General features: G+C 40.3%; 1 protein-coding gene and 1 pseudogene across 1 annotated transcript in view; one reads left to right on the top strand and one right to left on the bottom strand.

The window, feature by feature from the left end:
* SAMHD1 (SAM and HD domain containing deoxynucleoside triphosphate triphosphohydrolase 1) overlaps nt 1-23,136 on the top strand; it is a 71,695-nt gene extending 48,559 nt beyond the window's left edge. The window contains exons 12-16 of the mRNA XM_004466604.4: nt 7,139-7,278; nt 8,231-8,326; nt 13,628-13,732; nt 18,657-18,794; nt 20,975-23,136. Coding sequence (XP_004466661.1) covers nt 7,139-7,278; nt 8,231-8,326; nt 13,628-13,732; nt 18,657-18,794; nt 20,975-21,109 — 614 coding nt within the window. The 3' untranslated portion in view covers nt 21,110-23,136. The remainder of the gene's footprint in view (nt 1-7,138; nt 7,279-8,230; nt 8,327-13,627; nt 13,733-18,656; nt 18,795-20,974) is intronic.
* LOC139437565 (heterogeneous nuclear ribonucleoprotein A1-like) lies at nt 15,306-16,919 on the bottom strand (annotated as a pseudogene).
* Nucleotides 23,137-23,142: the final 6 nt, after the last annotated feature.

Raw genomic sequence — 23,142 nt, 5'->3', positions numbered from 1 at the left:
GTGTCTATGTGCTGCGTTTTCTTTGTCCGCTTCTGTTGTCAGCAGCACGGGAAACTGTGTTTCTTTTTGTTGCATCATCTTGTTGTGTCAGCTCTGTGTAGGCGGCACCATTCCTGGGCAGGCTGCACTTTCTTTCGTGCTGGGCAGCTCTCCTTATGGGGCGCACTCCTTGCGCATAGGGCTCCCCTATGCGGGGAACACCCCTGCATGGCATGGCACTCCTTGCGTGCATCAGCACTGCGCATGGGCCAGCTCCACATGGGTCAAGGAGGCCCGGGGTTTGAACCACGGACCTCCCATTTGGTAGACGGACGCCCTAACCACTGGGCCAAGACCACTGGCTGGGCATCTGATTATGATGGTGCGTTTACTCTGGTACTCAATTTCTCTCTCTCTCTCATAGGGATTTAGTGGCGGGAGGCTGTGTTACTGCCATTCTTTGATTCTTGGTTCAATCTATTCTAGGTCTTTAGGATGGTCCCTATTGCTCGAATCTGGGCCCTGGACCTAGTAATGGGTTGCAACTTCCTAGAACCTTGGATTAGGAGGCTGTTAAGGCCCAAGAAACCCTCTCTCATTTACTTATTTTTTTTTTAAGATTTATTTAATTTATTTATTCCCCCACACACACCTTGTTGTTTGTGCTTGCTGTCTGCTCTCTATGTCCCTTCATTGTCTGTTCGTCTTCTTTTTAGGAGCCTCTAGGAACTGAACCTGGGACTTCCCATGTGGAAGGGAGGTGCCTGTTCCCTTGAGCCATCCCCACTCCCCACTTGTTGTGTTTCTCATTGTGTCATGTGTTGTGTCAGCTCACTACGCCAGCCTATCATGTCAGCTTGCTGCCTTGCTCATCTTCTTAAAAGACATCGGGACCCAAACCAGGGACCTCCAATGTGGTAGGCAGTCACCCAGCTGCTTGAGCCACATCTGCTTCCCTCATTTACTTTTTAAAATTTATTATTTATTTATTTATTCCCCCCGTTGTCCATTTGCTGTGTGTTCTTCTGTGTCTGCTTTATTCTTGTCAATGACACCAGGAATCTGTGTCTCTTTTATTGCGTTGTCTTGCTGTGTTAGCTCTCCGTGTATGCGGCACCACTCCTGGGCAGGCTGTGCTTTTTTCGTGCGGGGCGGCTCTCCTTGCAGGGCGCACTCCTTGCGCATGGGGCTCCCCTATGCGGCGGATACCCCTGTGTGGCGTGGCACTCCTTAGACACATCAGCACTGTGTGTGGGCCGGCTCACCACACGGGTCAGGAGGCCTTGGGTTTGAACTCTGGACCTCCCGTATGGTAGGCCAATGTTCTATCAGTTGAGCCAAATCCGCTTCCCCTCATTTACTTTTAATTACTTCATGTGCACTTCTTTGGTCTGCCAACAGATGGTGCTCTTTGGCAGCCGTCTCATTTCAAAGCCTGGTAGGTGTGTATGTCCTGCAACACAAACTGTATGAATATGATAGAGGTTCCTGCCTCAAGGCTAAGAGCCTTGCAATCCAAACTTTTTCCCAGGCAGTTCTCCAACCTTTCCTGGCAGCCCCCACTCTTTTCCCAGATAGGAAATCATTTCACTCCCCTCTGCATCCTTAACACCCAATCCTGGTAAGTAGAGTGGGAGACTGAGAGGGTCGGATCTCTTTAGTCCGTCTTCCCAGGGCAAACAATCGTGCCCCACCCCCAAAAGCTGAGTCAGCCTTAAGCTGTGTCCCTCTCATTTCCTGGGGAGATGAATCCCTGGGACCTCCTTTGTCTGTAGCCTCAGGCCCAAGGTCTGAGAGTTCAAAAGTATCTATCTTGTGGGGGAGGATGCCAGTATTTGTGGCTGAGGCTTTTAACTCAGTTTTGCCGTTGTGATTCTTTTCCTTTGCCTCTGTCTCCTCTGGCTTGCATCCAGCCTTCCCCTGGTGTCCTAAACCCTAGAACATTTTTTTCCAGGCCGTTTCAGGCTGTCCTTTAGTTATTTTTCTGGGAAGAGTCCTGTGTCTTTCTAGTGCGCCATCATCCTGGAAGTCCCTTCATTACCTTTTGTGCTTTCCAAAAGTCAACTCGCCTTGTCTTTGTTTAAAAATATCTACTTTAAAAAGAGAAAATAATAATAATAAACTAAAATAAAAATATCCGCTTTGTATTTTTGTTTTGTATAATGTTTTTCTACTTCTTTTTAGGAAATGCTGCAAACATATAGTAATGTTGAAAGAATTTTACGGTGAACACCTGTATACCCACCTGTAAATTTTAGCATTTACTGGACTTATCTATCCATTTAACATTCCTTCTATCCATTCATTATCTGTTTTATTTTTTATGCGTTTGATGCAGACATCACTATACTTTCCCCTAAATCCTTTAGCATGCATATTGTATTAGTCAGCCAAAGGGGTGCTGATGCAAAATACCAGAAATTGATTGGTTTTTATAAAGGGTATTTATTTGGGGTAGGAACTTACAGATACCAGGTCATAAAGCATAAGTTACTTCCCTCACCAAACCTATTTGGAGCAAGATGGCTACCTATGTCGCGAGGGTTCAGGCTTCCTGGGTTCCCTGTGTTCCTGGGACTTGCTTTTCTTTGGATTCAAGGTTCCTTTCTTCCTGGGTCTGGCTTCTCTTTCCTCTGGGAGCTTACTTCCCGGGGCTCCAGCTTAAGTCTTCAGCATCAAACTCCAACCCTCAACTCTGTTCTTTGCCATGCCTTTTATCTGTGGGTGGGGACTCACGCCCTAACCATAACTCAATCATGCCCAGGTACAGATCAGATTACAAACATAATCCAATATCTATGTTTGGAATTCATAATCATATCAAACTGCTACACATATTAACTAAAGTTTAAAATTTGCTTATAGATTTTTTTCTTTTAATGTAAAATTTGCATTCAGTTTGTACAAATGTACATATCTTCAGTGTGCATTTTCTAGAGTTTTGATAAATGCAAGATATAGAATATTATCTTCTCCCCAGAAAGTTTCCTCATGCTCCTTTCCAGTCAGTTCTTGCCCCTACCTAATACCCAGTCGACCCTCAGAAGCAACTACAGCTTGCTGTTCTAGTCATATATAAATGGAATCAGATGATATGTAAGTTTCTGAGTAAGACTTCTTTTATTTAACATTGTGTTGTTTGTTTTTTATGTAGTATAATTTAATTGTGATTGTTTAGGTTGCTCTCTAGGCTCACATTTATATTGATTTTAAAAAGTCATTATAAAAAGGTCACAGACTTTTCTACCAATGAAAATATGTTCAGGCAAATCAATAAAATAATAAATTCATGGAAGAACTTAAAACAGAAACACAATAATCATGTGACTGACATACAAATTAGAATTCTCCCTGAAATTAGAGTACTGCTCCTCAACTGTTACTATAAACTTGACTTTTCCATAGCCAAGACAATATATAGCCAAAATATTTAACCAAAACATTTAAAATTACATTTATCATTTTATATGTAGCAATTAGTTTTTAAAATCCTTTAAAAATTTTTTTATTATGCCCCCCTTTGCGGCTTTTTTTGGGGGGGGGCATGTTGTCTTCTCTCTGTGTCCATTCATTGTGCGTTCTTCTGTGTCTGTATTTATTTTTTATTTATTTCCCTCCCCTCCCTTGCGGCTTGCCTGCTGTCTGCTCTCTGTGTCCGTTCGCTGCATGCTCTTCTGCGCTCTTGCTTGTCTCCCTTTTTGTCGCATCACCTTGCTGAGTTGGCTCTCCATGGCGCTCGCGGGCTGGCGACACTTGCAGCACCCGGGCCAGCGGCTCTCCAAAGCGTGCAGGTGAGCCTGCCTTCACAAGGAGGCCCTGGAACATGAACCCAGGGCCTCCCAGACGGGAGCTCAACTGATTGAGCCACAGCCGCTTCCCAAAATCCTTTAAATTTTATCTAGGGGCATAATCACTCTCACATCACAGTTAAGTCCTAAATGTCAAAAATTTGAGGGGAAAACAATAACAATAACAAACTTACTCTTGAAAAGTGAGCAAGAGAAAAATCTCTGTGTACATAGATATGACAGTCTTGTTCCTTTTTAACAAGTTTTACCACAGCATGGACTAATTATTAACAGCCAGCAAGCAAATGTATTTCACTTCTGAATAGTTACTGCCTCTTTAGTATTAATCTGTTCTTTTTGTGAGGAAATTATAAGTGCAATATTTTTTAAAAGTCAGATAAATAGGAACTCTTATTTTATTGTCAGCTTTACATTTGTCAAGAGCAAGGTTAGCCAGCAAAATAACTATATTCCTATAATAACTGAAGTAATAACTTCTGCTTGCATCTCTTCTTTCGAGTCTCCGTTTCCCCCATGGATCTTCTGGATCTTCATGCAAGTAGTAAAAGTAATACAATTGCAATTGAGCTTACTGTTACCAGTGGCACTCTCATCCCAGTTCTTACAGATCTAATAAGGTTCATTAGCTGAGATTTAATTCCTGGCTCCTCTCCGAATCCCAGTTCCCTGTTCTGTTCCCCATCCAGTGTTCTTGAGGAAGTGCTCCTCTCTGCTTCCTAAATTCCTGCTTATGTTACCAGATTTTATCAAGGTTCGTGACTATGCTGCAGAAATGAATTTCAAGAGCACACTGGGTGAGTTAGGCCAGTAATTTATTAAGGTAGGGAGGGAAGAGAAATGGGAGAGAATAACAGGTCATGGGTCCCAGGTAGAGAGGAAGGGACTGAAAAGTGATAAAGGGGGCTGATTCACAGACTACAATTTCCCTTTATAGATTATAAATGCCCAGGTTTTCCTTGCATGTTGATCCATGTAGGGGGAGAAGGTGGCCAGAATTGGAATCCAAAGAGGAGACAGTGAGTTCAGGCCTCTTTTTTTTTTTTTTTTTTTTAATTTTTAAAATTTATTTCTCTCCCTTCCTCCCCCCACTACCCCGTTATCTGCTCTCTTGTGTCCATTTGCTGTGTGTTCTTATATGTCCACTTGCATTCTCGGCAGAACCTGGAATCTGTATCTCTTTCTTGCATCATCCTGCTGCGTCAGCTCTGTGTGTGTGTGGAGTCACTCCTGGGCAAGCTGCGCTTTTTTTGCACATGGCGACTCTCCTTGTGGGCACATTCCTTGGGCATGGGTTCCCCTACACAGGTGACACCCCTGTGTGACATGGCACTCCTTGTGTGTGGCAAAACTGCACGTGGGCCAGCTCACCACACAGGCCAGGAGGCCCTGGGTTCAAACTCTGACCTCCTATATGGTAGGCAGATACTCTATCAGTTGAGTCACATCCGCTTCCCGAGTTCAGGCCTTGCGCCTGCTTTTTGAACTATTAATTATTCCACCCCTTTGCTAACGGTAGAGGAAGAGTTCCACCTATTTACTGTTTTGATTGATTACCCCCCCCATCAATCCCCCATGAGGGCCCAGTGAAAAAGTCCTTGGGGAAAATCCGGGGCTTCTCCTGGCTACTGAATGGCACAATTTTTGGGGGTGGGGGGATGGGAGGAGTCTTCCAACAGCCATATCAGGGTTATTGATGTCCACATGGACTTCTTGCCAGGTTCCAGATCCATCTATTGATTCCCCATCTTACTAGCTGGCTTCACTTCTGGTGAATGTTTCTGCCTGTTTGGGTGTAGCTACCTTAAGCATTGAGAATGTTCGAACCCACTGGGTAACTAGTTTCTTAGCTTGGTCCTCAACCCTCAATATTCCTAAATAATAGGTGGACCTAACCCCTAACCCCTTTCCTACCTCTACTGCAAACCTCCCCACCCCAAAAACCCTTATTTCAATTGGAATCATGGAATGTAAGATTTAAAAGGACATGGACTTCTCAGATGAGGATACTGAGACCAAATGACAGAAAGCAACTTATTCCCATAAATGCAAAGCCGAACTCACACCAAGTCTTCTGATTCCCAACTTGAGTGCTAATAGAGAAATCTGGAAATTAATGTCTTAACCAACTGATCTAACTTAACATAAACCAATGATGGTAATAAAGTAAGAGTTTGTGACTCCTGATACGATGCTGTGAGGACACATTCTCCATATTATGTTCTTGACATGTTTAACCTGAATGTAATAGTGAGGAAACAGACAAATTCAAAGTGTAGGACATTCACAAAACAAATGGCTTGTACTTCTCTAAAATATTAATGTCATGAAAGGCAAAAATTCAGGAATTGTTCTAGTTCTAGATTTTAAATGAGTCTAAAGAAAACCTGACAACTAAATGTCATCCATAATACTTGGTTCCTCTTTCTATCACCACCAACAAAAGCCATAAAATGTGAACATGGACTGTATGTTAAATAATATTTTTATATGAGTCTTAAATTTATGAGCATGATTGTGATTATGCAGGAGAATGTTCCTGCGAGATACATACTGAAGTATTTAGGAGTGAAGCTTCATGATGTCTGCAATTGTCATGTGTTTCATCAAAAGTTTGCATGTAGATAGGGAATGCATGTGTAGAAAAATGTTAACAATTGATGAATTTAGGTGAAGGGTATTCTGAAATTTTTCGGAATAAAAAATTAGAAAGGAAAGAAAAACTATTTTTTGCTATCATCATGAAATGGAACTTTAAAAAACTTTAAGAAAATTTATAAAAATTTATAGAATTCCACGTACCCATCACTTAGTTTCAGCAGTTATCAACACATGGCAATTTTGTTTCATCCACCCACTTCCTCCAAACACTGGGCTACTTTGAAGCAGATTGTCTGCTCATTATTTGTCTTCTTTAAGAGGCACTGGACACTGAACCCATGACCTACCATGTGGGAGGCAGGTACTCAACTGCTTGAGCCATATCTGCTCTCCTCAGGACATCATTTTATTTTTAAATTCTTGTGTGTTATTCTCTAAAAGATAAAACATAAATTAATAAATCCCTATGTCTCATCATCAAACCTCAACAATTATCAACTTGATAGCAGTCTTTCATTTTTACCGTTCTCTTTGGATCATTTTAAAGCAAATCCAAGACATTAACTGGAACATTTTTTTAAAGTTTTTTTATTTCAGTCTTTAAAAAAATTTATTTTCACATTGTTATATACTCATTGTGTGCCTGCATTTGTACACTGCTGCTTGAAATTATCTCAGGAGTAAAGCAGTATATGCCTTTTTAAATTGTGTCTTTTCATTTTAATATAAATGAAATTTTATCATATTGACAGATAACATTTTTTTGGAGATTTTATATTCTACTGATCCCAGATTGAATGCAGCACGAGAGATTTTAAAAAATATTGAATGTCGTAACCTGTACAAGTATGTGGGTGAGACTCAGCCAGTGGGACCAGTAAAGATTAAAAGGGTAAGTTGAGTTGTCAAGTAACTTTCCATTAGTGAATGTCGAGATCTTTCATTTAAAAGGAAACCATTAACCAATCCCTATATTTCTACTTAATGTAGATTTGTAATGTTTAGTTCTCTCTAAAATGTTCATGGTTAAACCACAACTCTGAACTCACCTCTTCACATTTTTCTTTTCTGGATATTGGATGTAATCTTTTAAAGTGTTTTTATTTGTTTATTTATTTTTAGTTCCAGGAATTGAACCCAGGACCTCACTCAACCACTGAGCTACATCCATTCCCCTCATTTTTATTTAATCTTTACAACGATGCAGTGTTCTTAAGCTTCTTTTACATTTGGGGAAGCTGAGGCTTGGAGAGATTAAACACCTTGCTCACTCCAAACCTTTGCACTCATCTAAGAAACGAAAGGGGCCTTCAAATTTTGGCTAAATCCAAGGGTGAGAAAAATGGATCTAAGGGTAAGGGGCCTCATGAGCAGGTACCTTATTTTGAGGACCTGCTTTTAGCTACTTCTGACCCACTCTTACAGTGTGTCAGGTTTTGTGGATTGCATATGCCTGTCTTCTGTATCTATATCGAATATCTATTTTCCTCTCCTGCTTGTTGGAAGCCTCTCTCTTTGCCAGAAAACCAGTAACACATGAGTCTTGCTGATAACGTCACTCTACCACTTAATACTTCCTTGGGTCACACTCTAGCTCCCTTTATTTTACTACTAGGTTAATGTCATATTTTTCCAAAATGTGAAAAACTTGTTATAAAAATTTCTCTAGTGTAGTTGTTTAAAGAATGACTTAGTCAGGAGCTATATATTTGTTAAGGATAGCTCTACCCTTTTTTTTTTTTTTTTTAGCAAAATGCCATTTTCAGAGAGGGAACGTTTTTGTTGTTTAAGCTCTTAATGATGAAAAATTAGGGTTCTAATGTAGAGAGTCTTGTCTTTTCTAGGAGAACTATGAAAACCTTCCAAAAGAGGTTGCTGATGCTAAACCTAATAATGTAATTCTAGAAGCTGAACTGAAGGCTGAAGATTTCATAGTGGATGTAAGTAAATTTGTTTTGTTTTGTTTTGTTTTTGTATTTTAAGATAAAGCTCTCCTCCCCCATTATAAATGTAGTACATGTTTGTTATAGAAATTTGGAAAATACAGAAAGATTGAAGAAGGAAGGAAATCACCTGTTGCTTCACACAAAGAACCAACATTAACCAGTTTTTTTATTTTCTTTGACAAGATTGATCAATCTAATCATGATTGTGTAATTAATAGAACATTGTACATATTGATTTTAAAATGTTCTCCTATTCACAAAAGAAATACATGCCTATTATCGTTTTTAAATTGCTCATACAAAGGAGAAAGTTAAAAAGACTTTTTGATTCCTATTTTCATAGTGGCTACAGGGTCTTCTTGTATACTAATGAAAATACCAAATACTTTACTCAAATTTTATTTTGTTCCCTATGGAAATTCTTTTCAGACTTCTAGTCTTCTGAAAACTCAGAACAGAGTTCCCCTTATATTTTTTCCCCCTAAGCCCCTCCTTTGTTATTTTCTTGTTAATACATCCTTGAGTAAAGTTCAGTCTCTCCAGACCTTTCTTTTTCCAAGGGATTCAATGAGTGAATTGTCCTTGGACCTACTCCTTATTTTTGAAGTGCCTTAGATCTATAGATCAAACTGCAGTTTCCTCTTTCATTAGGTGAGGTTCCACCAGAATAAAGGGATCTCACATCCTGACTTCCGGAGACTCAGAAAAGCTTCCAGCCCCAGAGTGTTTTCCCTGGGCGCTCGCATGTCTGCCCTTGCCCTGTGCCCTCAATGCTTGTAGTCAATCTGCTGACTTGCTGTATGGTTTTTCTCTCCCTGTGTAGTCTCCTAATGTCTAGAGGATCAGAGATCATTAAAGAGACCATGCATAGGAGATGGCATACACATGGCTAATAGGCATGAAAAGAAGTTTAACCTTCCTAACAATCAAATAAAGGCAAATAGAGGAAGTGATGAAAGTTTTTTTGGGCTGTCAGATTTTAAACAATGAAAAGTATTATAAAACTCTGTTTCTACCTAGCAAAAGTCTGAATGACCTAAATGACTCTATGCTTCTCCATACCTACACCTGGACAGATAAATGCTGCTGGAGAAAGTCACTACACTGAAAATGGGAGTGTAAATTGGAGTAAGAAACCAAATTAGGGTATATTCTAAATTTTTTATTGATCCAGCAATTTTATTCTAAGGATAATCAATTTTACCAAAAAAATTATTGTGGCATTATCATAGTATAAAATTAGGAAAAATTATGTCTCTCAATAGGGGATACAGTAGAATAATGTAAACATTATAAATTATTTTTATCATGGATAGAAAGCCATCGATAATATAATAAGTAAAAATAGGAATACATACAGAATTATTTTGTTTTTTAAAATGTATGTTTGTACATTTATTCATGGAATGAGTATATTGAAAAAAACCTGGATATATTAATGGTAAAATGATGACATTGTTTCTACTTGTGTGGTAGAATTCATGTGATTTTTTTTTTTTTAAGAAGGTACGGGGGATTAAACTTAGGACCTCATATAGGCAAAGCAGGTACAAAACCACTGAGCTATACCCACTCTTCAATTTTTTTTTTATAGCAAGCATAGTACAATAGTTTCATAATCAGAATAAAAACACATTTCCATTTTAGGATGAGGAAAGCCCTTATATATTCTGAGAAGACAAGTAAAATTGCTAATTAAATGACATATTAGCATCACAGTTTTAGTTTGACAGTGTAATATCTTTCTGTGGTACATTTTACCATACATGGTGTATTAGCCAAAGGGGTGCTAATGCAAAATACCAAAATTCGTTGGTTTTTATAAAGGGTATTTATTTGGGGTAGGAGCTTACAGATACCAGGCTGTAAAGCGTAAGTTACGTCCCTCACCAAAGTCTGTTTTCATGTGTTGGTACAAGATGGCTGCTGACATCTGTGAGGGTTCAGGCTTCCTGGGTTCCTCTGGGCTCAGCTCCTCTGTTTTCTCCACAAGGTCAGCTATAGACTATCATGTGAATGGCTCTATCTCTCTCCCTGGGGCTCCAGCTTCAGCATCAAGCTCCAACATCAAAACTCCAACATTAAGAACCCCCAACTCTGTCTTTTTCCATGCCTTTTATCTGTGAGTCTCCACCCACCAAAGGGTGAGGACTCAATGCCCTTCCAGCACAAGAGGTTTACATGATTGCTTAATCAAGCAAACCTCTGAATCCAATATAATCTAATATGCCCAGAGGGAAAGATCAGTTTACAAATATAATCCAATGTTTCTTTTTGGAATTCATCAATAATATTGAACTGCTACACATGGCTCCTAGGACTATATATAGTAACTTTTATGACTATTTAATGGGATATAAATATAATTTTACTGTTTAGAATTATGAAGATTCATAATTGGTCTGTAGCTGCTCTTTTGCTTTGAGCCATAGGTTAGGAATGGGATCCCTAACTATTATAGCATGCCCCCTTGGAAAAACATCTGTTTCATCAAATCCACTTTAAGGAGGAGTTTCTAGTAATACTTTTGGAGAAAACAGAGATTGCCTTTTATTCATATTTTAAAGCCAAGGAAATAAGCACTGAGGAACTAATTGCACATCTTAAAATTGCTGAAAATTTGTTTAGTATTCATGCCTCACCATGACATATAAAAATGTCAGAGCTGCAGCAGGTCCCTCCCCGACATGAAACAAGGCCCCGGAGAGAGACCTGTTATAATACCAGCCCTGGCACCATGAGTGAAGCTGCACAATTGCTTCCTTCCATGTGAAGGGATACAGGGCACACACTGCAGTGATCAACACCAGTAGACCACACCAAGTGGAAGGCTGACCATGTGCTCCAGACCCCCTGTTCTCATTTCTGGGCCTCAGCTGAATCCCATGTGCCTGCCCTTCTCTCACAGGCTGCTGGCTATGTAGCCACCAAACCTCATGTCTCATGTACCTATTTCTTCAGTACCTCTGCCAGTATAAGTTCCTCTTATCATCTCTTCTTTTCTGTGCCATCATCCCCACATTACTCTTTTTTTTTTTTCAGTCTCCCCTTATCCTAAACCTGTCCGTGGAACCAACCCTTTGAAACTTCCTCTCCATAATTAGCAAACTCCCCTATATCTCAGTTTCTTCCTTCACTGGATATGTCTTTGCCTCTTTGCCGTTATTGCAACCTGGCTATGACCTGAGAACTTGATCCCCGTACAGCCCTTTCAGGAAAAGCACATTCCTCAGGGTCAGGAGAACTTCCTCTTCATCAGTCCTCTTGTTCCTCTAATCATCCTACCTTCTTGGATCTCGCTATTCTGTTGGTTGAAGATTTTGGCATGGTTTATAGTATTCCTCTCTATTCCAGTTTCTGCCACTACCTGAGTGACTTCAGAGTCCACATGGCCAACCAACTCTTTCATCTCTTCATTTTCATCTTTGGTGACTTTATCTCCTCCACCTCAGCCAATACTCTCAGCTATTTACACACGGAACCTCATTGGCATTTGAAATTGCTCTCTCTAAAATCACAAATTCAAGCATCCTGTTCTCTGCCCACAAACCCCTTTCCTTTCTTCTGGTTTGCTTGTTCCTACTTCATCAAGTTCATTGTCCCCTCAGTTTCTTCCATTTCATCAGTGGCCTTCTATCTATTTTTCTGCCAAACTATCCTCATTTAATTCAAGTACTTTCTGTAATCCTTTAACTCCCTGCCCTTTATATCTACCTAGCAAAAGGCTGAATGACCTGAATGACTCAATACTTCTCCATACCTACACCTGGACAGATAAATGCTCCTGGAGAAAATCACTGCACTGATACCACTATAAATTCATGGCCACCAACCTTAGCTGGGCCCTAAGTACTGTCTGGCAGGCTTAGTGCAATTCTTCCCAGTCTCTGTAATGACTATATCAAACCTTCTACACTCCTCTCAGGCCTCCAGACCTGCTTCCTACCCCTAACTGTATTGACCTTCAGGGAATAACCCAACCTTGGCTCCTATTTCAGAGGTAAATTTAGACCATTAGGTAAGAACTCCCTCAACCTACTGCCACCAAATAAGCAAGCCTGTCTCCATCTGCAATTGTATGCACCCTTCCTCTGTTACAATGAGGAAATGTCCCTTTTCTTATCAGAGACTAAGGGTGAAACTTCTCCTTGTGCTCTAGAACAATGCTGTCCCATTTGAACTTTCTGTGATGATGAAAATGTTGTATATCTGTGCTATCCATTTCAGTAGCCACTAGTCACATGTGGCTTTTGGGTACTTGAAATGTAGCTACTGCAGCTGAAGAATTAAATTTTGTTTTTAATGTTAACTACTTTGAATTTTAAAAGGCTGTCATGGCTAGCGGCTATCGCATTGGGCAGTGCAGCTGTAGAGCCCTTGCCTCATAATTTCTGTGAAACTTTAGGGTTTCACTTCTCTCCTCCCTCTTTTTGACTTTCCCACCAACATTTAAGCCAGCTTTCGTCTTAGAAAACAACACACCACAATTCTCTTCACCCCGTCTCTTCTTCTTTGGGGTTAAACTTGTTGAGAAGTTGTGTCCACTTAGTTTTCTCCAGATACTCTTCTCTTGCCTCTTCTCAACAACCAACCTTCCTTTATCTTGCTTTTTTTTTCTTCTCATCTACGGCTGAACCTTTTTTCTGTTGCCATCACTGTAATAACATTACTTTGCCAAGATCACCAGTGACTTCATTGTTGCTAACTCCAGCAGACAGTTTGTCCCTTCTACCTTGGAGCTGTTTCTTCTGCCTGGAATTATTTTCTTTCTTAGCTTGGCCTTGTTAGTTCCTGCTTGTGTAGTAAAGTCATTTTCCCAGGAAAACATTTCCAGTTATTTCCCTGGCATCCCAGACTAGGTTAAGTCCTCTATTATTTAGTTGCATAGCACCCTTTGCTTTTCCTTGGTACCTTCTATAACAAATGTAGTCAATAAATACTTTCATAATTATTTGTTCAATTTCAGTCTAGGCCACATAGCCTGTGGGGGCTGGTAATTATCAGAAATTTCCTGGTTGTAGCTCTAGAGCCTAGCACAGCACCTACCATATAGTAGGTGTTAACTTTACCCCAACTTACGTTGACTGCCTAAATGCCTCCCCACCCCCACCTCTTATTTCTAAACAAAATCTCTGGGTCATGCGCCAGCATTATTTTATTTCACTATGAACCACCACATCAATGCTCTTGCATCTGACCCCCCAGAGACCTCTGCTGTACTTCCTATGGTACCCTACAACCCTGCAGTCATTTCTTATGGTTATAAGTGATCACTTTTTTATTGCTTTTCTCAAGGTTATCAACATGAATTATGGAATGGAAGACAAGAATCCTATTGATCATGTTCGCTTCTATTGTAAGGGTAACCTCAACAAAGCCATCAAGATTACTAAAAATCAGGTAACAATATATTTAGGTAAAATTAGTATACTTTGTAGGGACATGTGGCAAGTCTTTATAGTAAATTTGCATTTTTTACACAGATCAGATTCTAAAATCAGTGTGTGAAACAAAAAAACAATAACGCATGTCTTTAAAGTATACCTGATTTGCATATATTAGGCCATGTAGAGTATAAGCTGAACAAAGATGAAAATGCAGGCTTTGATTTAAAGACTAAGGTTATAAATCTGACAGGAGGGCACTGTAGGACGTTATGGTTGACTTAATGTAAGTAAAATATGCTTATTTGCAGATCCTCTGTATGAAAGTCTGATCTACATATAATCATGTAATACAAACCTTTAGTCTATTTTTAAGTTGAATTTTACACTTAAATAGATTTTGTATGTTCTTCATATGGAGGGAAGTATTATGCTTTTAAAATGTATATGCTTGCTAAATTTACTTTTTTTTTTTTCAAACAGGCCATAGGTACATACTCACTATGATCCCAGAATGAAAATCATTAGGACAGATGGGTTTTTTTGTTTGTTTGTTTTGTTTTGTTGAGGTACTGGGGCCTGGGATTGAATCCAGGACCTCATATGTGAGAAGCCAGCGCTCAACCACTAAACCATATCAGCAACCCTGAGTTGATTTTTTCATTTGTTCTGCTTATTGTTTGGTTTTGTTTTTTTTAGGAGGCACCAGGAACTGAACCTGGCACCTCCCAAGTGGGAAGCAGGCACTCAACTGCTTGAGCCACATCCACTCCCAAGGACATGGTTTTGACAATCACAAACTACAGAATTAACTGCCTCTGGCAGATTGCATAGAAATTAATAATAACAACAACATCAACAACAGTTTAATTAGAAGCTAGTTGTATTGGTTCATATTGATCATGCATTTTAAGCAAAAGAAGTGATTGAAACACTTGACAATTTTTATCCATTTAGCATTCAGTCTATATAAAATCTTCATTATGACCCACAAGGTCCCGTTGGGTCTGACTTCATACTTTCCCAGTTTTCATCATGCATCAGTATCATCTTTTCTCTCTTACCTCCAGCCATAATGGCCTTTGCTCAGTTCTCTGTGCACTATATACATTTTGCTCTTCAGAGACTTTAAGTACACTCTGTCTGCCATCTTCTTCCTCCCACACTCACCTCACTAACTCCTTCTTGTCCTCCACATCTAATCTCAGCAATCACTTACTCACTGAAATCTTCCTTTACCCTCCAGACTTGGCCAGGTCGTGCTCTTCTCTCACGGTGTTTCATGTGTCACTTCCCAGCACTCAATTTTATGATTATTCATGTCTGACTCTCCCACAAAATAAGAAGTTCCTTGACAGTAGAGACTATATATATTTTTCTCTTTTATTTTATCCCTAATATCTATCAAGGTGCCTGCATATGATAGGCAAGTCATACATACTTATTTAACTTCTAAACAGCAGAAACTCTATAAATTTCTCAGCTCACAGGCAAGTTTATTCATTCATTATCTCTAATAAATCCAGTTGCTAAAAAATGTTAATCTTGTTGAACATGTTAAATCAGTAATATGAAATGAATAGTAGAAGGGAAATGAAGTTTTTGTCCGAGGCAGCTTTTTTTTTTAAAGACACATTTATTCAGCGTCATGATCAGACTACTACATATAGCAATCGACAGCATGAGTGCAAAAAAAAAAATCTACGTTAAAACCCTTTGTTAGAATACTTAACACTTTCCACAGAACAGAAACTAAAATAACCTGTTATACAATTAGTCACAAATACAGTCCTCCTATTTTTTTGCCCATACCCATGAGTATTATCTAAAACATGTCTTCTTTGTAGCCGTGAGGCCCTGCCACAACTGTGCTTGACTGAGTTCACAAATCTATTGTAACCTGTAGCTTCTCTGTCACTTCTCTGGCTCTCTCCTGCTAAGCTTTGTTTCCTTCCAGTAATTAAAACCTTCTGCCACTGCCATAGCAACTGCTGCTGCTGGAACCACCTTAGCCACCTTGGTTTCATAGTTTGACAAAGTATTGGCCTCTACCTCCATAAGGACCAAAGCTTTTGCCTCCAAAGTTTCCTCCCTTCATGGGTACAAAATTTGAAGACCAGTTGTTGTAATTGCCAAAATCATTGTAGCTTCTACCACCTCCAAAATTTCTTCCATCATTGCTAAAGCCATTATAGCCATCCCCACTGCCACCATATCCACCACCATCTCAGCTGCCACCAAAGCCACCATGACCACTGAATTTTTCTCCATGACCAAGTGGTCATTCCCACCAAAGCTACCTCTACAACCACCACCAAAGTTTCTGTAACCAATTCCACCTCTTTGGCTGAATGAAATGCTGGCCATCTCTTGTTTAGACAGAGCTTTCCTTACTTCACAGTTGTGGCCATTCACAGTGTGGTTTTTCTGAATGACAGTCTTATCCACAGATCATGGTCATCAAAGATTACAAAAGCAAAATCTCTCTTCTTGCCACTGCCTCAGTCAGTCATGATTTCAGTTACTTCAGTTTTTCCATACTGCTCAAAATAATCCCTTAGGATGCTCTTCAATGTCTTCTTTAATACCGCCAACAAAGATCTTTTTCACAATTAAGTGGGCAGCTGGTCTTTGAGAATGTTCTCTTGAGACAGGCTTCTTTGGTTTCACAACTCTTCCATCCACCTTGTGCGGCCCTGCATTCATTGGTGCATCCACTTCCTTCACAGTGGCATACCTGACAAACCCAGAGTCTCTGGAGCGCTTAGTGTTTGGATCTCTCATTACCACACAGTCCGTGAGTGTTTCCCACTGCCCCAATTGGCTCCTCACACTCATCACTTATTTCAAGCTTAACTCTCTGATGAAGAGCTTCCACAGCTCTTCAGGCTTTTTAGCTGACTTAGGACGGCAGTGGGAGGAAAGAATTTAATGATGCTTCTTCAGCGGCATCCACGGCAGAAAGGAGTAAGCTAATGATCCTGTCTCTCAAGGGGACATTTTTTTTTTTTTTTACTTAAAATCTCACACATTTATTATCTTACAGTTTTGCTGGCAAAATCCAACATGGATCTCACTGAGCTAAAACAAGATTTTAGCAAGGCTGCATTTCTTTCAGGAGGTTCTTAGGAGAATCTCTTTTCTTGCCTTTTCCATCTTCTAGAGGTTGTCTGCTTTCCTTGGTTTGTGGCCCTCACCTCCATCTTCACAGCCAGCAATGCCCAGTCAAATCCTACCCATACCATATCACTCTGACTCTGCTTCCAGATGCACATCTTTTTTATTTGACTCTTCTTCTACTTCCTTCTTCCACTTTTAAGGACCCCTGTGCTTATATTGGGCTCAAGGGAACATTCTAACTCAACTTATAGAGCACATAAGGACAAGCTACTTCATAGAAATTTAATTCATTCTCATCTCTGTTACCTTGTGGTGGATGAGTATTCCTATAGGATAAAGTTGTCCAAGTAAGTGTTTCAATAAATAAATAAATAGCGTGTGTGTATGTGTGTATGTGTGTGTGTGTGGGGGGGGGGGTTGTTAAACCATCTGTCTGAAGCCCAGCAATGATTTTTTAAAAGCAACTCGTACTATTATTTGTATGAAATTCAGAGTTTCCATTCGCAGCCAGCATGTAAGAACCTATCAATACCTGGCTTCCTTCCTAAGGTCTGCTCCTGAGTTTTAATTATACTGTGGTGTCCACTGTGGTCAGAGTAAAGTTAAAATCAGATCCCCAATTTATGGGTTTGCTCTAGTTTTCAGGCCCCACCAGCCATGCTGACGCATGATCTCTTTCAGAGAAAGGAGTGGTGATAATACAGCTCGTGCTCTGCGTTTAAACATAAATATTTAAGGAAGCGAATCTTTCTAGATTATGGAATTTTTTTTTTTAGTGTCATATATGAAACAAAGTTGGGAAACACTTCAACTGATTGGGAAACGGACTTTGGCCCAGTGGTTAGGGCATCCGTCTACCATATGGGAGGTCCGCGGTTCAAACCCCGGGCCTCCTCGACCCGTGTGGAGCTGGCCATGCGCAGCGCTGATGCGCGCAAGGAGTGCTGTGCCACGCAAGGGTGTCCCCCGCGTGGGGGAGCCCCCACGCGCAAGGAGTGCGCCCGTGAGGAGAGCCGCCCAGCGTGAAAAGAGGGTGCAGCCTGCCCAGGAATGGCGCTGCCCACACTTCCTGAGCCGCTGACGACAACAGAAGCGGACAAAGAAACAAAAGCAGACAAAGAAACAAGACGTAACAAATAGACACCAAGAACAGACAACCAGGGGAGGGGGGGGAAATTAAATAAATAAATAAATCTTTAAAAAAAAAAAAAAAAAAACACTTCAACTGAACTCAGTCTCTTAGAATTTGAGAAAAAAAAATAAGGGAAGGCAGTGTGGTGAGGCAAGAATTGCATGGAATTACGAAATCTAATTCAATCCATGTGTCTCCATATGTCCATTTCTTAACAGCTGTGTCAAGTACATTTCTTATCTCTCTGAGCTTTACTTCCTTCATGTATAAAATGAGGAATATAGAAAATATTTCACTGTGTTCTATCTTTCTTTTTAAGTATCTAATAACACCTACCATTTATTGAGTCCTGTGCTAGATCCATTTACCTGTAGATCGCTTCTAAACTTTCTGTAACGTGGTATTAACATACTTATCTTCCAGTGAGGCTTACAGAGCCTAAGGCCACACAGTTAATAATTTTCCAAACTTTTAGTCTTTTATTAATTGACATAAAATTGTGGGACATTTTGCAATGTGACAAATATCTCAGATTTTCTTCTTTGGATTATGATTGCATAAAATCGCAAAACAATGTGGTGCTTTTCATATAACATCCAGCATGGTACTTAAGAACCTGGGTAAAAGCTGATCTCTCTCCCACCATGTGAATTTGAGGTAATAATGAAATCTTTTTTTCTTTAAAAAGGTTTCAAGGTTTCTGCCAGAGAGCTTTGCAGAGCAGCTAATTCGAGTGTACTGTAAAAAGACAGATAAAAAGAGTTTGTTTGCTGCACGACAACATTTTGTTCAGTGGTGTTTAAACAAAAATTTTACCAAGCCACGGGTAGGTAGCTTGTTATTTACATAATAATATATAGAGGGAAGAGGAGCCAGGAAGTCAGTAATTGCCAGCCCTGTAGTAAATGTTGTTAAAATATGTCTTATTAACCATGTTTAAATATCTAATTCAGTGCTGTTGATTACATTCACAATGTGGTGCTGCCATCATCAGAATCCATTACCAAAATTTTCCCATCATCCCAAACAGAAACTCTGTACAATTTAAGCATTAACGCCCTATTCCTTCTCTACCCCCACCGTGTCCCCAAGTAAACTTATATTCTAGATTCTGACTCCTTGAGTTTGCTGATTCTAATTATTTCATATCTGTGAGATCATACAATATTTATCCTTTTTTGTCTGGCTTATTTCACTCAATATGATCTCTTCAAGTTTCACCCATGTGTAACATGTATCAGAACTTCATTCTGATGAACTGATGAAGAAGGAAAGCACTAGTGGCAGATAGTTTGGAACATGAAAAGACAGGAGATTATTAAAGTTCAGTCATGTAGTGATAGTTACCTTAAGTTTAGCTATATTCACTCATTGAACAAGTATCTTTACCAGGCCTTTGTTGGATGCAGCAGTACCTAAGGCAGACATAGTTTCTTTTTCTACAAATCTTACTCTAGTTGATAAACACAAGTACATGATAATTGAAATAGCATGGTGAGTACTTTGAGGAGGGTAGAGTCTTAGAGGAGAGCAAAAAAGAGAAGGATAGACGCAAGACTTCGTTGGTAGGGCAAGGCTTCTTTAAAGAGGGACTCAGAAGCAGAGACCTTAAGGATACATGAGAATGATTTAGCTGGGTAAAGGGTAAGGGGGTGATTTATGCCCATAAGCAAAGGGCCATAGGAAACCATTGAAGTGTTTTAAGGAGGAAAGTGACATATTCAAGATTGCATTTATAAAATTCACTATAGTTGAGATTAGAATGGGTACAAATAAGGAAGTTTGGTAGAAATAGAGATGAGTTTGAAGACAATGTTGACTTTGAGATAGATGGGTTTTCCAAGTACGGATATCATGGCACTCGAATCACTGCTTTTAATAGTTATATTAGTCAGATCTGATCAGGAAGCAAAATCTGCACCCAGGTAGTTCAACTGAAGAAATTTAATACAGGGACAAGATACAAAGGGCAAGCTAAATGAGCAAATAGAAATGAGTGAGACAACAGCAGGAAGAGATGCTACCATCTCTTGGGTAGGAGGAACCAAGGAGGAAGGGGAGTCCAGGAACTAGGGCCACCTGCAGAACCACAGAAGAGTTCTGGCCATACCTGCCTAACCAGAGGTTGTAGAGAGAAGTACTCGGGCTATCTCTGCTCTCTTCCTGCTTCCAGGCCCAGTGACTAACATTGTCCAAACCTAACTGGAAGTTAACAAACAGGCTGGGAGCTTGGAAGTGTAGTTTGCAAGAGCAGCCTCCTGTGACAGAGTGGCGCAGAGGAAGGATGAGGAATGGAATGGATCTGAGGGCAGAGAGAGAAATGAGCACAATATCCTGCCATAAATATTATATTCCTAGGGTAATAGAGGCTCTCAAAGATCCTGTACCCTCATATAACCAAAGATAATCTCTCCACAAATTCAAAAAGGCCTTGCCTCTTCTGCTGTCCACATTCAAGTCATGGTCTCACTTCAGTGTGAGGCCATTCCTCCTTTTGGGTGGAGGAGGTCATTTGGCTGGAGCCTAATGCTCATGGGGCCAAAGTTTTAGCCTTGATTGCAGAGGAAAATTCCAAGTTCTACAGGTACACACTCTTCCTTTTTTTTTTTTTTTTTTTTTTTGCCACTTTGTAGACCTGGGCCATTTATCACAGAAGGGCCATAAAAGAGAGGAACAAGGGCCTACTGTAGCCTTTTTGCTACTGGAGAAACAGAACAGAGTTTGTGTTCTGTGAAGGGGTATGAAGAGAAAAAGTCATGAAACTGGGCAGTAGCGCTGCTTTCTAGCTGTCTGCAGAAAAAAAGAGGTCTGATGGCTTTTGCCTTCTTGGGACTGTGGTATTTCTAATTTGACCCCAGCATGGGACATTTATATGGTTTAAGGTTTGCCAAGGGTAAGTATGTCTAGTAGCAAGAAAAGGGCATGTATATCTGAGACCTGCACTGAGAAGTAAAATGATGTAACTGGCTTTTCTCTGTTCCCCTTTTTTCTCTCTCTTCCTGGTAGGATGGTGATGTTCTAGCCCCACTCATAACACCTCAAAAAATGGAGTGGAATTCCCATGATTTTGCCCAGAATCCAGCTCACATCCGTGAGACATCCAAATGCAAAACCCAGCTTTTCAAGGATAGCCCTGTGTGAATATCTGCAATCAGTTATTTGCAAAAAGCCCTCTCTCCCTAACACAATTAATTTAGGGAATTTGATCAGAGAGTTCCACAAAACTTATGCTTTTTATTTGTATGTTGAATGTAATACAGCTGAAGCTAAGTACTTTTTATTCAAAGAAACATTTAAAGGTATTAGGCAGTTCTTGCTCTACATGCTATGAAAGGTATAACCTTGTCTATTTTTAATATTACTTTAAAACCTTTCTCCTTTAGTAGTGTATTTTCTTACAATAAGGACTGGCTTTTTTATACTCTGAACTCTAAGACAGATGATTGTTGTTAGTTTTTAAAAGAATTTGAAGTTGGACTTGTCATGAACAGTCTCGGTTAAAAACAAAACAAAATTTTAGACTTTTGAGGAGATACTCACCCCTAACTTGAGGATAGCCCGCCTTAAATAATCTAAGCATGAGTGAAAGTCACCGTCCCTCACCCTTTTGACCCCCCTTGTAAGCTGCTGAGTTGGGTAAACTTAGTATAAGACGAGGGTCGGTAGTGGCCTCCACGTCTGGTGAGAGGCCTGGCTGAGTTATTCAGAAGCTCTGTTCAGTGGGACGTGAAACCATCTTTTAGGAGACCCCTGACCTCAGTAGTGAGGAAAATCCCAAGCCTATTTGTTCTCTGTGTCATTGCTGCTCAGATCCAGGCAATGTTTCTTTCCTGAATACTCTGCCCAAGTCTCTAGGGCTTTACCACTGCCCAAGCTGGAGGCAAAGTCCTCTGTTTTCCTCCCCTTCTCTATAGCTCCCCTGGGAATTGCCAGAGGGCATCACCAAAGCCTTCCTCCAGCCTATTCAGGGGTGAGATTTAGTTTTGCTGTTTCAGTGTTTTGTAGGTTTCAGAGCAAAGACTGAGTTGCCTGTGCTGAGATTGGTTACTACACAGTGAATTCCAGGTTCTCCTTTGTGGCTTTATTTTCCCAGCATTTGCTCTTTGCCTCTTGCAGGGAGCAGGCAGCATCACGTTTGGTTGAGCCGTACTCCCAGGGCACCTCCCCTTTTACAGAAATTCACCACGAACAGAGTCTAGGCTTAGAGCCCAAGCCAGTGGTGGCCAGAGGGTCCTGAAGATGCAGGGCAATGGGCGGTGGAAGCCACTGGCCCCTCAGATCTTATACTTTGACACTCCTTTGACAAAAACCTCCTGGGCAGGCTCGGAGTAAGGTGGTAGCCTTGGCTTTGGGCAGCCAGCAAGTTGGAGGAACCCAGACCACAGGCTAGCGGATTATCCGTGGTATTCTAGGAGTGCTATCACCTTACACTCTACAACCAAGTTCTTTTCTGTTGACACTAGGTCAAGAGTATTTGAAATGTATGCCATCCTGTTAATTCCTCTCTCCTCCCCTACTGCCTACCTCCGTTCCTCAGAAGATAATCAAGGCTTGACCATGATCCCTAGGAAAATAGTCGAAACCCATCTCCCCCCACCCCACTGTGATGCTCTGCAGGTGGGGCTATGGTTCCATGTGGGCCCATTGAAGCACAGGTGAGGTCTGCCATGGTACTGGGTATTGGTGTCCTATCTATCTTAGCCAAGGTACCTTTGACACATTCAGGGTGAGGGAGAACTATAGCTCTCAGACTGTGTGCCAAGGTCAAGAATGTAATCTGCTAAGACTGTTTTTGTTTCTGCACATCCTACCTTTGAATCATTATGGTTTACTCCGGAATTTTGTAGTCCCAATATTGTATCATTGTTCTGAGAAGCAACTTGAATGTATTTTCTCTGCATCTTTTGCTACATCTAAGGCAGTTGCACTTTATGTTCTTTGCAACTGTTTTAATTTTGAGAACTTATAGCCTAAATGTGCCATTTATAAGGTTAAATTTTGTTAAGAAACATCTTCACTATTTGTATAAAAATGGAGAATTTAACAGCTTAGCCTCTAAAATTACTGAGCTTCGTTACTTTGAGAATGTAAACAAACTGCTAGTTAAAATGGTTACTTCAATTGGGCGAGGGAAACAGCTGCAATAAAACTTCATGAATGTATCTCCATCTTGA

Source organism: Dasypus novemcinctus, chromosome 24 (genome assembly GCF_030445035.2).
Source record: "Dasypus novemcinctus isolate mDasNov1 chromosome 24, mDasNov1.1.hap2, whole genome shotgun sequence".
Taxonomy (NCBI): domain Eukaryota; kingdom Metazoa; phylum Chordata; class Mammalia; order Cingulata; family Dasypodidae; genus Dasypus; species Dasypus novemcinctus.
Note: the sequence above shows the minus strand (reverse complement) of the source record. Positions and strands in the feature narration are given on the sequence as shown.